Genomic DNA, 15,027 nt, shown 5'->3' on the forward strand with positions numbered 1-15,027 from the left:
CTCCAAGAATGTGGTCTACGCCTATTCTATAATGAAAATGACCTTGAGATAACTTTTGTTAATAAAATTGAATTGAACTGAATAAAACTGGTCAAGTTGTTCCTGCAAGCTGAATCCGTTGTACAGAACGTAACCTAAATCATATGCATTGATTAGTATGATGTTCGAAGATAGATCAATCTTGTTTATAGATCAATCCAAAATCACAACACTAGCCTTGGAAAGACACTATTGCCAACTATGACTTGACCTCAATTAAGTTGGTCTTCTTGACTACAACTGACTTTCACTAATATATATTGCGGTCAGAGGTCAAGGGTGCCCTTTGAAAGTGGCCTTGCCAATTTTTCCCTCGGCAGAATTTAGCCTAAGTTTGGAGCATCATTTCAAAAACTTCCCGACAAGCTAACATGACATGGATTCCTTATGTTGTTGTGTTTAATAAACCAATATCTTCACTCTATCTTTAAAATAGAGCCCACTACAGCCCCTTAAAGCTAGTAATGTCAGCCCCCCCCCTCCCCCGCGGGTGTCAGAGGGTTAATTTTAAAATCCATCCAGTGTTCTTGAGAATCAAAACAGTACCACAAAACATAAGAACATAAAAACATAATATTCAAGTGTATCAGTATTTTCTTACACCCCTAACAGACTGAGGTATTCATGTGCTATCAACCCAAAAGTTTCCACCCGGTGTGGCAGGGGAGCACCCCTGCTCCATCTGCCACCACAGACAACATTTATCAGTATTTGCTGGTTATTGTGACCCTTACTAAAAGCATCAGAATGACATTTTTACAGGTTGGTTAAAGGTGTCCTGGGGGGGGGGGGGGGGGGGGGTTCAAAACAAACAGTGTGGAGAGCTACTACAGCTCCAGTAGAAGAATGCTGTGACAGTGGCAGGCAGGCTGCAGCAGTGCTGAGTGCTAAAATGGCTGCTCTTTCTCCATACAGACACAGAGCTTAGCTGGGAGGAGGAGGGCTCCCACTCCCAACAATTTGCCTTAAATGTGGCTCATCCTTAGGTGGGCTTAACAGCTTGTGTGTAGAGCTAATAAAAGAAATACCATTGCTTGTAATATAATAAATATTACACAGATAGGATTCTATTGTAATGAGAGACATACAAAATCATCAAGGAGCAACAATGTCCTCTCTCATGTGCCTCCTCATCCTCATCAATATGCATACGATTTATTTTTTTCACTAGAGAGATGAGGGTTACAGCATTTTAGCATGTTGCAATACCATGACAAGATTTGGTTATGAGTCTTCATCTCTTCTTCACATTACAATTGAATTTTGGGGAAAGAGAAATTGCATATATTTGAAACAATATGCGTCTGCATGTATTGTTTGCTCTGTCTTATGCAGCAAGACCAATTTTATTTTAAGTTTGAAGCATTTAAATCAATTATGGCCATTTTATTACTACTATTCACTTTCTTACAAAGTGTTTTTTGTTTTGTTGTTGACGAGTTGTATTCAGGAGAGGGTCAGCAGAGTCACAAACTTTGAACTGAATAACTGAGTGCTGCGTTGAACTCTATATCCTGGCTCTTATCTGGGCTACATCTCAGCCTAAAGAGGCCCAGCTACTATATTTTCACCCATAACAAAGCAAAGTCTGCAACACGAATCCTACACAAACAGGTCTACTTTCATTGAGCATGCTCAAGCAAAACAAAGCAGTCAGTTGAAACTTGCATACATCAAATTGAAAGATTCATATTAAGACACATAAAACAATTTTTAAAAAGCACTTATTATAATAATAATGATTTCTGTTTAAGTGACTACATTACACTTAGTTTTATATTAATAACATTGTGTGCACATTGCCACTGTTCAAATTGTAGTTTGATAGTAGTGGTGTCTGGGCATTATCCATTCCAAACTTGCATGATTTTAAAAAAGATTTGGTTGGCTATATAAATAAAACTGACCTGACTTGACTTCACATAAGGTCAAACAGCTTTGAGTTGTTGTTGTTGTTGCTTTGCACTTGCATCACCAGTCTGAACGCAGCCAATGGAAAAGCTTAAAAACAACAACTTTTAAACCTGTTAAACTGGGTTCTACTGAAATACACCCCCCCCCCCCCCCCCCATTGTAGATTAAACAGATTTATACCATTTCCGCCTGATTATCAGAGATTTCTTTGACATTTCAAAGACAGCATTTTTCACATACATGCCAACCATTCACCTTATCGTTAGCAGCATTTCTAGAACGCTATGGAAATATTTCTAATGTAATACTACTCAACTGACCTTGATTACCAAACTATTGCAGTACTAATAATGATTTTTATTTCCACCTTTTGAGTAAGTCACAACATTGTGGTATTCAAGGCTACTCACTCCAAAAAGAAATCAATTAAATCATCTGTAGCATTTAGACTCGATGAGAATTATTTTACATTCTCTCATGCAAGAAAATCTCAATTTAACAAAGTGTGAAGTGCAGTTTAATTTGGACATGTATCATCTTTTAGAACATGTTTTAAAGACATGTATATTTCAATGCCGGTTAGCATTACATCATCTTAACATGCAGGTGTCAGTTGGTATTGATAAAATATTTGTTGAAAACTGAAAAGTCAGACTGAAAGTCCGTGGAATTAACATTGCCGGCAAAGGTAGAGTACTTGCTCTGGACCTTGGTCTGGATGAAGGGAATGCTGATGTACGTAGGGAGGGAGGACAAAGCTGGTCTATGTGGCCAGCAGTATTAATTTATCCTCCATTGTTGTTGTTCAGTTTGTACATGTAGAATGTGACAGTTGGTCTTTGTGGTATTTGTCCAACTACTCATAAGTTATTGGATGGCTGGGTAAAACAGCGCTATACCCAAAATTGAACATCTCTCAACTCTTCGCAAGCATAAAAAACAAAAACAAACAAGCATTCAGTGCTTGCCGTAGAACAGCAATCCAGATATTGTTTGGTTGACTAAATTACTACTTGTTACAGTGTTTTTGCTTTGTTGTTTACGGTTCGGCTTAACTCAAAAAGTCAGCACAGTAGCAAACTTTGAAATGAATAACGAGTTATTTATATTTCAATGGTAGCTAACGCTACGTTGTCTTGGCAATCAGTGCAAATCAGAATTGAACATACAGGGGCCTGTTCCTAAAAACATAATAAGCTGGTATTGTTTCCTTTCATGGATTTTTAAGGACGACATCAGCATGCATTACCTTAGTTGAGGCTGTTGACATCAATATTTTTGTGGGGGATTCACAGTTTTTAAGTTCACAAATTTTCCTCAAAGGATTAAACACCCTGAAATGGGCATGTCACACTACATACGTAGACTTTATATTATATCTTTCAATAAAAAGGTCAACTAATTAGTATTAATTGAAGGGTTATGAAAAAATTATCAGAGGTTTTTTTTTGCTAGTATGGTCAAGATGTCCTTCAAAGTTTCCGTGTGAATGACGCAAAAATGAACTGCAGCGACACCTTGAGGCTGTATGCATCCTTCTTACATAAGCAACAGTATTTCTATGCAGGTGGTGAGGGAGAAAAATGTCCCAGCCTGCACACAGTTATGTATCCAGTTAAGAGGAAGATGGTGTCTGTGAATTGTAGCAAAGTTATGTGGAAAAATCAACAATGAGTCAGGCATGTTTGGAGGCCCTCGGCACACGTGCTCCTAGGGTTGCTAACCGTCCCTGGAAAAACGGAATCGTCCCGTATTAAGAAACCAAAGTATGCATCCCATATTGAGCTGAAAAGGGACGCACTTTGTTCCTAATTACCGTGAGAATCAAAAAATAGTATCTAAAATATCAATAGAATGAATGAATAAATGGCGCCTTATAAGAAAATTTATGGTAAACTTATTCTCAGCCTCTCCTGCTCTGTGACCAATGAGCTGAGTATGACGAACCAGAATCCCGCACATTTCATTGGTGGAGGTATTGTTGCTTGCGAAGAAGATACCGGAAGACAACAAAGCAGCATGGACGGCAGTGACACCGACAGTACTTTACAGGTCTCGGGGGCACATCTTCTAGCAGCAGTGCAACTACTCCTCCGAGACAAAAACAGAAAGAATGCAAAAATACCGAGAGGAATGGTTAGAAGGAAAAACATGGGTGGAAAAAGTGCACGATAACATCTATAAAGCGCACTGCGCTGTGACTGACTGACCTAAAGTGACAGGCTTCCAGTGGTGGGCAGTGGGCACACAAGAAACATAAGGGACACCAAAACTAGGGGAACCCCAGACCAATTTATTGTCCACCAGGACACGCCAGAGGCAGATATGGTATGTAAACAATGATTTTAGCCCTCTGGTTAAGGTTATTTTGGGAAAGTACAATGAATGTCTGAATTGTATAAAGAAATATATAACAATATTATTTTCTGTGTAATAAGAAAGTACAATTGCTAGATGAGTACATTAGGTAGATAAATAATACATCAAACTAATACATAGATGATTAACACTAATTAATAATAATTAAAGGAGAGCTCATTGTCACTCTAAATGATGAAATGTCTTGCTTAGAGTTTTACTCTGTGGCACTGAAAGACAAACAGCTCGTGGCTGCAGCAAGAGACGAAAAAACAAATAGACTGACTACCACTGAAGCCTACAGTCATGGCCTTTGAGGCACAAGTGCTTTTTGTTTACAAGTTTTACTCAGACTTTATGTTTGCACTTTTCTTGTTGCATTAATCGTGTACTATGTTCTGCTTTGTGTTGGTTTATATTCATTTATACAGTTTTAAGTTAAGCAGTTTATTTTATTCAGTTCATTTTTCAGTTATTTTGTATAAAAAAATGCTGATAATTATTTATTTTCTATGTGATTATATCACTCAAATATGCATCCGATTCAATTCAGGTTTGAGTCAACTTGTAAAAAAAATCGCTTCACACATAAAAAAAAGGACTAAAAAGATTCACTACGCCAGGACAAATGAAGGCAGCCGGCCCTGCCAATAAGGTGTCCCTTGTTTTTTTTTCAGGGAGTTGGCAACCCGACATGCTCCTCTGCAGCAGCGGCCAGTAACACCGTGGGTTTGTCGGGATGAAATGTATTCGTGCATTTAAACGGTTTCTCGCTTTGACTTACCTGTTTTGTCGACTTGTAAATAAAAATCCTCCCCCACCAACGGGGTCCTGCTGCAAGTTGTCACGCTGGATGATTAATTCCCATGCAAACGGCAGCTTTGCGTAACAAAAAAAAGCACAGTTAGCTAACTTTAGCTAAACAGCTTAACTTAACTGATTTTGCTCGCGACACAAGGATAGTCTTGACTTTTTTAAATGCATTTTAATCCACTCTTACTTTGGATTAATATTTTTTCGGTGAGCTGTGCCCATCATGTTTGTAAACTCCGAGTAGCTTTAAAGGAAACCAGGGCAAAACGAAAAGTTGCGTGTTAGCTTATTAAACGTCAGCGTCTGTTGACAAACAAGCCTGCGTAGTTAAAATCGCACACACACACGACTTGAAGCGAGCTAACGCCAGGCTTGCTAGCACGGTTAGCTTAGCTAGCTAACCAGCTTGCTAAAATCCAAACCTTGTTCCGCAAATCCCTTTTTTCGCTGCGTCCGAGTTATATCCCATCGGCAGAGGCAAACCGCACGTAAACTCCCGGGGAACACTTCTTGTGGGTGGTTATCTGCTCTTTCAATGACGGCGCATTCGCGTTTTGCAAACCCAAGTTATCGCTTATGGTCTCTTCTGCTCTCCGCCATTTTCCAAATCTCTCAACACAAACAAACAGGGCTGCGAGTGCGAGTACGCGCCGAGCTGTCCTGCGCGCTCACGAGCAGGGGCAGCGGGCAGAAGCCGTGTTGATGACAACAAGAAGAGGAGCCGACTGTGCTGCTGCTGCTGTTGTTGTTGTTGTCGTTTTTGTTGTTGTTTTGTTATAACGTTTAGGACGTTTGCATTAACACGATGCTATTAGAGAGTAAAGCGCATGTGTTGATGCACTGTAGAAACTCCTGCTGCAGGTGTGTGTGTGTGTGTGTGTGTGTGTGTGTGTGTGTGTGTGTGTGTGTGTGTGTGTGTGTGTGTGTGTGTGTGTGTGTGTGTGTGTGTGTGTGTGTGTGTGTGTGTGTGTGTGTGTGTGTGTGTGTGTGTGTGTGTGTTGCTGCGCTGTGCAAGAATCCATAGTGTCTGGTCCACAGTGATGCATACTGTCTGATGCACTGTCGCTACATAATTCATGAGGGTACAGCTTGTTTATTATGACCATCATTACATCAATATTCAGATCTGTGTTTTCACCAGAACAGCAACGAATCACATAATTTGAAATTGAATTAAGTAAGTGGCTTCAATAAACGTACTTACTCACTTAATATTATTTAAAAAAGACATAAATGCAGTTAGTGCTTAAGCTGACACTGAGGCCATGTCCTCTGATTTTATTTTTATTTTTGGGGGGGGGGATTTGGGTTTGAGCAACGTGTGGGGAGTCTCTTCAGTTAAAGTCATGCATTTATCATCACCAGTATTCAGGATTTTATTCATGGCAAGGTTAAGGGGGCTTTAATGGAGCGTTTAGATCATAAATCGAGATTTTCCTAATAATTTGACATGTTTGTGTTTTCCTCTGAAGATATAAGCAGGCACAGCTTGATCTGCAATAGTTATCCAGTCAGAGATCGAATTATTTCTATGGGCTTTGGATCCACAACAAGCAGTTTCACTTGGAAAATTATGATTGGTGTTTTTTCACAATATTTAGACGATGTTAGAGCTAATTGGTTCTGACGTACGATATACAGCTGTTTGTGAAGGAGACATGTAGAGGTTTTTTATTGTGGTTTTGTGTTGTATTGTGATCATTTTGTGGTAGTTTTTAGCCTCTTTATGGTCATTCTGTGTCTCTTTGTAGTTATTTTGTGTCTCTGTGGTTATTTGGTGTTTTTTGTGGTCATTTTGTATCTCTTTATGGTCATTTTGTGTCTCTTTAAGGTAATTTTGTGTCTCTCTGTGGTTGTTTTGTGTCTCTGTGTGGTCATTTTGTGTTTTTTTTGTATTCATTTTATGTCTCTGTATGGTCATTTTATATATCTCTGTGGTTATTTTGTGTTTTTTGTGGTCATTTTGTGTCTCCTTGTGGTTATTTTGTTGTTTTTTTGTGGTTGTTTTGTGTCTCTTTATGGTCATTGTATGTCTCTTTGTGGTTGTTTTGTGTCTCTTTATGGTTATTGTATGTCTCTCTGTGGTTATTTTGTGTTTTTTGTGGTTGTTTTGTGTTTTTTGTGGTCATTGTATGTCTCTTTATGGTCATTTTGTGCCTTTTTGTGGTTGTTTTGTGTTTTTTGTGGTTGTTTTGTGTCTCTTTATGGTCATTTTGTGCCTTTTTGTGGTTGTTTTGTGTCTCTTGATGGTCATTGTATGTCTCTCTGTGGTTATTTGGTGTTTTTTGTGGTCATTTCTGTCTCTTTGTGGTTGTTTTGCATCTCTGTGATAATTTTTCATCTCTTGCAATGACATTTTGCAGGTGAAAGGCGGGGCTGACACTTTGGGCCCCTTCAGTAATCCATGCATGGATGAGAGGAACTTATGTTTCTCTGTGACTTCATCGCTGAAAGCAACAACTTCCACATTACTAATTGTCGTTTGAAACGTAAAATGTTGATTGGCGCAGCTTAAATGTTACCCTGGAGACTTTACTCTATGAGAATGTAGAGGCTGTTAACATCACATATGCTGCTGTTTTCTGTTCCTACACTCTCTGTTACACTTCCAGACTTGTGCAGCTGTTTTAAAGAAAATAATGTAAACATGTATTGGACATTTTGTATATCTCCTCAGCTGTATAGACTGCAGTAACTCTTTAGCAGACCTTTACTCAATCTACTCCTGTGGGGCTGTTTCTCAAGAGCATTGTGATGAAAATGACATCTGAGGAGGAGAGTAGCGTGAGTATGGGCGTGTTTATAAGAGGTATTCTGGGAAATACTCTGAGGAGTAATTATATTGTGTGTAATATGTTGATTGGTCACTTGCATTCCTTTAGAGCTTAAAGCTTTACTTCAAACTTCAAGGTTCTGACTCATGACCAAAGCAGGCGTTTGGATCCATGGGTATTCTCATTTATTATTGTTTGTTTGGGCTTTTTTCCTGTTTTAAATGTAATAATTGTTGGTAAACACCTCATTAAAGCATGCCTGAGAAGGGTGTTGAGGATGAGTCACACATGGCGTGCAGGCGTACTGTAGGTTACTGCCCAATTACCCGCAATTCATTTGCTGCTACTGTAATCTCGGTTGGCTTGATTCCCAGATATAACAGACAAGAAAACAGACAAACAAAAATACCCAATATCTTCTCAGTGAAATAAAAACACATAGGAAGAAGTGAAATTAGTTAATAAGACAAATTTACTTTTTATAAGTCAGACATCAGTGAAGACAGTGAAGACTGAAACGGCAGCGGTAGTGCAGATAAATTGTGCCGCCATTTTGATAAAACGGCACCCAATCAGACAATGCATGCAACATTTGTCATTTATGTAGTCATTTTAATAAAAGAGAGAAATTGGTCTTTTTTTGAGAGTATCTCTGTTACTGGTGTTTTTCTACCTATGTTGATATTTTAACTGGTTGCTCCTGTTTTTACCTCAAATGATGAGTTGATTGACGGGAAAAATAATCAGCAACTGTTTTTGATGTTGGATAATCGTTCAAGTCGTTGTTCAAGCAAACATGAGGCTTCCCAGTGGACCTTTTCACAGCAGACATTTGGGCTCATTGTAAAGCACAGGTGTAACTAGTTCCAGGGTGCTGGCTCACCGTCATGACTCACTGGAACACTTAATGGAACTGAGCGATAGTTAACTTTATACAAATTATGACGCATTTCCACTGCATGGTATATTGCACAGTCGACTCCTTTTTTTTGGTTTTTCATCAGCAAAGCATGCAGATAACAGCTGGTGCTTTAATTTGGTAACACCTCCAGGTTCCAAGAGATACGAGAAAGAGGAGTTAAACCTAAAACACTGAAGAACACTGATTAGACAGAGAAAACCGTCACTAGCACAACATTGGACATCCTGCGCAAACCCGCCATTTTTAAATAACCAAGCTTCCGTCAATAGCAATGGCAATTTTTGTATTCCCGCGACCCACGTTTAAAAGAAGAAAAAAAAAGGAAGCCCCCAAAACTTTGTTGTACAATTGACAGTGTCTGCGGGTCACTACCCAACTCGTAGAGACGCCGCTTGCCTGAAGGCAAGGCAGGCAACTGCTTGGGGCCCTGGGCCAGTAAACTTTAACTTTGACCTCCCTAAGGGGGCCCCACCTGACTCCAGCCAAGTTTATATTGTTCCGATTTTATTGTTCTGGTTTTTTTGTTTGTTTTTCATAATAATATGTTTGAATTACAGGTGTTTTAATGTTTATATTCATATTGTGAAAATAACTAACTTTGAACTAAAACTAAAATGTGCAATTTGGAAGTGAAAAAAATAGTTTACATTTCACAATTTTGTTTTTGGTGTCGGTGGAGTGGTTAGCACTGTCGCCTCACAGCGAGAAGGTTCCAGGTTCGCATCCTGGCTGGGGCCCTTCTGTGTGGAGTTTGCATGTTCTCCCTGTGTCTGTGTGGGTTTTCTCTGGGTTCTCCGGTTTCCTCCCACAGACATGCATGTGTTAGGTTAATTGATGACTCTAAATTGCCCGTAGGTGTGAATGGTTGTCCGTCTCTGTTTGTCTCTATGTGCCATGCGATAGACTGGCATCCTGTCCAGGGTGTACCCCGCCTCACGCCCGATGTCAGCTGGGATCGGCTCCAGTCCCCCCGACATGGACAAGCGGTTGAAGATGAATGAATGAATGAGTATTTCCATCATAATGGTGATGAAGGCTTGTTCGAGGGGCCCCCTGTAAATTTTTACTTCAACATACTCCGCCTCCGCAGACCCGGACCAGAAACCCAGTCTGTTCAGGTGCTGGCCCCTGAACATTCAAGGTCAATTTTGTACCTCAACCATCTTCGTACATAAGAGGATGACACAGAAGTGAATTTTCATCCCAATCCCACAAAAATGTATGTCATATTAGAACTGCATACTTATATTTAAAAAAGGACCTATTGTTATGATTCAAGTCTGGCCTGCTCCTGCTGAATTTCTTTCTTGTCCTGTCCCAGTCACATGATGCATATTGAACGTGACTCCCACCTCCCGGGAATCCAACAGGAAACAATGTCAGCCCTTTATCACACAAGGTAGGGTTGGGCGGTCACACAGACATTGTTACTGATGAAAAGATCCAGCAAGTGTCTTGTTAAGGATGACATTGCAGTGCAGTTTCACACTGCGTCCCCGTGGCAATCAGCTGAGAAAAGAACTGGTACCAAAAGCGAGTTGAGTCAAGTCGAGCCGAACCATGCAGTTGAAATGAGGCATTATACGTTTCACCTGTTTTTTTCTATCATGACAAGCCAAAATGTTCTCTGTTGTCTTATGTGATAGTTAAACTCATGTTTTTGTGTAACAACCAAAGCATGGCATATAATAGTATGGATTTTATAGTGTCGCATCTAGACGGCATCACATTTACACAAGATAAGTAAACACATAGCATGATGTATTTTTTTCACCCTTTTACACAGAAAATAGAGGCGACAACAATACCACGAACTGCCGGATTATATGGAGAGAGCAGACGAGCAATTCTGGGAACACCTCAGCTGCTCGATTTAATAAAATGGACACAATTAAGAGAGCGGCGGCTGTCTTTCATTTGACACTTTAGACTATTTTTGCATTGTTTTCATCCTAAAATAGACACTTTCCCCTCACAAACATGGACCATAACAAGATGGGAAGTCATTTAGAGAACAGTTGAATCATCTGTTTATTACCACACCCCCGGTCACCCCTAGCCACAGAGAGAATGAGGTGAAAAGGTCAGCTGGGTCATGTTGGCACGAAGGGAATGGTTGGCAAAAGTGAGCTTCAACCAGTTTATCCTGTTATGATAAAAACATGTTTTTGACAGTTTTTTTTAACAAAGACAATGGCAGTTGAAGCTCCAACTTTATGCATTTTATTTGATCACTTTCACAGCATTTGTGTTTCTTTAAATAGAACTGCTGTTTCCAGAGCAGCTGAAAAATAATTCATTATCAAAGACCAGTGCTTCGTGTGAATTGTAGCCAAGGACCTTATTATTACGGCAGCTGCAAAAAAGGCAATTGTTTGTTTCCGAACACATAAATTACCGAGTTACAAGCACATAAAAGTGATGCAAAACAACATTATTTCATTATTAGCTGTTGGGATTTCCCTTTCCGCTGTGAAGAAAATATCTTTACAGAATGGAGGAGAGAAGCGTCTAATTCTCCTGTTGTTGTGGCCAGAACATCATTTGAAACACATTTCCTCTCGTTCTAAGCAAACTCCCCATACAGTAGAGTTCATGACATGTAACACAGACTCAAGTTTGTATTTAAAACAACAGTGAAACGTCCTCAAGTTCTTTGTCGACTAACACTCACATTTTTGATTCAATCGACAGATCGGTAAAAATGACTTCCCCACAATGAATCATGCAAAGGCACCACTTTAAATCTTGTGTCTCCCTGAGATGGGTTCATACGTTTCTTAGGAATAAGCCATTCAGCATAAAACAAAGACTAATGGACGAAAGTAATCTTAGTCGACTAAGAATAATTAACTCAGACGGGGCACCACTACACAGCACATACTGTATGTAGTATACTGAGCAGTAACACTGTGTATAAACACAGAGTAATCCTCTGTAAAACACAGATTGACCCTTTAAGAATATCATGTTGCAACTGCATTAGTTTGATAACCTGATTTTATGATTTATGCCGTTCCTCTGCACAACAAAGTACTGAGACAGTACGAGAGGATTACTGTAGAACTGTGGTATAAGTGAAAGAATGCTGTATGCTGTGGCTGTAAGTTGCACATTTCTATTTATCTTTAAAGGAATAACATGTGTTAAGACCAAACGTGTTTAGAGGTCTGAAAGGAAATATGGCTGGATGTTCTGCACATCTGGATTTGATGCAAAATGAAATGAGAATGTGTCAATGTGCAAATGTGGGTCATACTTCAGCAAAACACGACAAAGAAGAGAAGTTTTCCATCATTAAATTAAGCTTAGATAACATGCATCTTATGTGTTTACACTAAATGACGTTAGACCACTCAAGAGCTGCAGTAACTTTTATGTGGCTACAAGTCAAACCCATCCAATTTTTTATACATTGTTAAAAGCAGTGTACTCTGTTGTGTTGGGCAAACTGAATTGTCATCTTTTTTATTAAGCTATACTAACATAGTCGCAAAACTAATGCTACCACCTGAACAAAGTGATCCAGAAAAGAACTCCATATTTTCCATCTTTAATATCGGGCGTTCCAGGTGTAATATAGACGGACAGTGTCTTTTTGAGGCGGTCATTTGAAGAGTTTGAACTTGCGCAGCAGCGGCTGCACAGTCTCTTTAGGACACGGCTTCAGAGCCAAACAGGTGGGGATGTTCTCTGGTTGTTCGATCCAAAGCTTGTGAGCCACACCGGCCTGTGTGAGAGTCTCTGACAGGCCGGAGAGGGCGGCCTCGTCTGGAGCCTGGAGACAGAAAACAAAAACAAATGTACACATTTATTTGTTGTCCTGTCCAAACCACATGCAGTGTTTGTTTCTTTATATTCAAGTAATAATTGAGTTGCATCCTCATATTTAAATTGAGCTGTGCTCTTTGACTGGGATTAACAATCTGGTAATAATACATTAAAATTAGGATTTAATTAATAATTATGTCAACCCTATAAACTTAGAATCAGAATGAGAAATACTTTAATAATCCCAGGGGGAACTGTTTTCCTTGCAAACTCCAGCTATACAAACAACATATTTAACAACAACAATATATAAAGACAAACTATGGATTTTGAAAAACAGAAATATAAAACTATATATATATATATGTAAAAAATATTACATTTACAAAAGTAATATATACAAAAGTACAATTTTCAAAGTATGGTAGAATGTGCAGAAGAACAGAAGTTTATGACTGAGTCCGTGTTACAGATAATTCACAAGATTTGTTTCTGTTCAGTTGCTCTCACATTGCAGTTAAAATAGTGCCCTACATCTTGCATGGAGAAATATTATACAAGATACTACCATACTCTCATCAGTACAAATTTATTCTAGCTATAAAACCATACAATACCTTGTTACATTCCTAAGGAGTCACTTTCATATTAGGCACCCATCTTACACACACAGAGAGACCTTTTTATTATTGAACTCAAAGACTTTTTAAACGTTTCTGGTTCTGGTTCTTCGCACGTGTTTTCGATAAAGCTAAATTATCTAACCAAAGCGAAGAAGGGTTGTATGGAGGACGAAACATGACTTAAGTCTCAATAAATAAATAAATGAATTAATAAACACAGGAGTAAATAAATAAATGGAGATATAGATACACAAATAAATAAATAAACAAACAAATGCTGAAATACATGAATACATAAATAAACGCACGAATAAATGGAACATCCCACCTCGTTAACATGTGGACACTGAAATACAGAAACATATAAATGTAGGTGAACAAAATGTGGAGATAAATGTAAAGCATTTCTTTATTATTTTATTTATGTATTTCAGCATAATGTATTAATTTATGTATTCCTTTATTTATTTATTTTTTCTGCATTCATTTGTTTATTGCGACTTACTTTTATTGTTTATAGTTTACTGTATATCTCATCTCATCTTCATCCGCTTATCCGGGGTCGGGTCTCAGGCGCAGCAGCTTTAGCGGGGGACCCCAAACTTCCCTTTCCTCGGCCACATTAACCAGCTCTAACTGGGGGATCCCGAAGCGTTCCCAGGCCAGTGTGGAGATCTAATCTCTCCACCTGGTCCTGGGTCTTCCCCGAGGCCTCCTCCCAGCTGGACGTGCCTGGAACACCTCCCTAGGGAGGCGCCCAGGGTTCATCCTTAATAGATGATCCTGAACCACCTCAACTGGCTCCTTTCAACGCGAAGGAGCAGCGGCTCTACTCCGAGTTCCTCAAGGATGGCTGAACTTAATTAGCTAAGAGTTTTTTTGTTATTTTATACTGTATTTCTTTTTTATACCTCCCTCGTGTTTTTGTAAGCTGCTGGAAAGTTAATTTCATCCCAAAGGATCAATAAAGAGAAGTCTAAGTCTAAATGTTTTGTGTTGGTGCTACCCGGTTAAATATGACACTTTCTAGGCAAGGCAAGGCAGCTTTATTTGTATAGCACTTTTCATACACAAGGCAGACTCAAAGTGCTTCACAGCACAACATGTCATGAATTCAAATGCATTACAGGAAGACAAAGAGAATAAAAACATAGACAATAATCAAAACAGTGCGGACGTTAAAAGTGCCAAGATTTAGCAGAAAGCTAAGGTGAACATAAAAGTTTTCAGTCTAGTTTTAAAAGTGGTCAGAGTGGGTGAAAGTCTCAAATCTTCAGGAAGTTTATTCCAGCTGTTTGTTGCATAATGACTGAAAGATGCTTTCCCTTGATTTGAGTTTACTCTGCGAACCACTAACAGATTGGCCTCAGAGGATCTTAGTGATCTAGAAGGCTTATGTAGTGGGAGCATATCAGTGATATACCTCGGCCCTAGACCATGAAGTTTTCTAGAAACTTAGTTTTGCCGAATAATACAACTAACCGAAACATATTGAAATGTGTTTGTACATATTTACATGTGTGCTGTTATAAGCGATATACCCGCTACAGTAGCCAAAGTGACAGGTTTTTGAATGGAGTCTGGCGCGGCGCGTGCAGCTCACCCCCAGCACCACCTTGTGCATGGAGTCCAGCTCGGACAGGTACTGCTGCGTGTCCGGGTCTCCGTAGTGCAGGTGGACGGCGGCGGTAGCGGCGTGACAGGCCTGAGTTATGACGGCTCCCAGGGGCCAGGACAGCTTATGAACCAGATCCGACCGGACAACAACGTACTGGACCAACCGGCCAGGAGAGCCGGCTCCTGAGGCCGCCAT

At 39.5% G+C, this 15,027-nt stretch overlaps 2 protein-coding genes across 2 annotated transcripts in view; both read right to left on the reverse strand.

Annotated features, from left to right (window-relative positions):
- ncoa1 (nuclear receptor coactivator 1) overlaps nucleotides 1-5,696 on the reverse strand; it is a 54,870-nt gene extending 49,174 nt beyond the window's left edge. Inside the window, exons 1-2 of the mRNA XM_083934592.1 lie at nucleotides 5,547-5,696; nucleotides 5,096-5,190 (exon numbers count right to left, since the gene is read on the reverse strand). The gene's annotated coding sequence lies outside the window, so the exon portion shown is untranslated. The remainder of the gene's footprint in view (nucleotides 1-5,095; nucleotides 5,191-5,546) is intronic.
- A 6,688-nt stretch (nucleotides 5,697-12,384) lies between these two features.
- On the reverse strand, nucleotides 12,385-15,027 carry ptrhd1 (peptidyl-tRNA hydrolase domain containing 1; the record flags this gene model as incomplete). The annotated part of the gene is made up of 2 exons (XM_083933707.1): nucleotides 12,385-12,598; nucleotides 14,818-15,027. The coding sequence occupies 2 exons, from the start codon at nucleotides 15,025-15,027 to the stop codon at nucleotides 12,428-12,430; spliced, it is 381 nt and encodes a 126-aa protein (XP_083789833.1). The 3' UTR covers nucleotides 12,385-12,427.

Source organism: Echiichthys vipera (genome assembly GCF_963691815.1).
Source record: "Echiichthys vipera genome assembly, chromosome: 19".
Lineage (NCBI taxonomy): Eukaryota > Metazoa > Chordata > Actinopteri > Perciformes > Trachinidae > Echiichthys > Echiichthys vipera.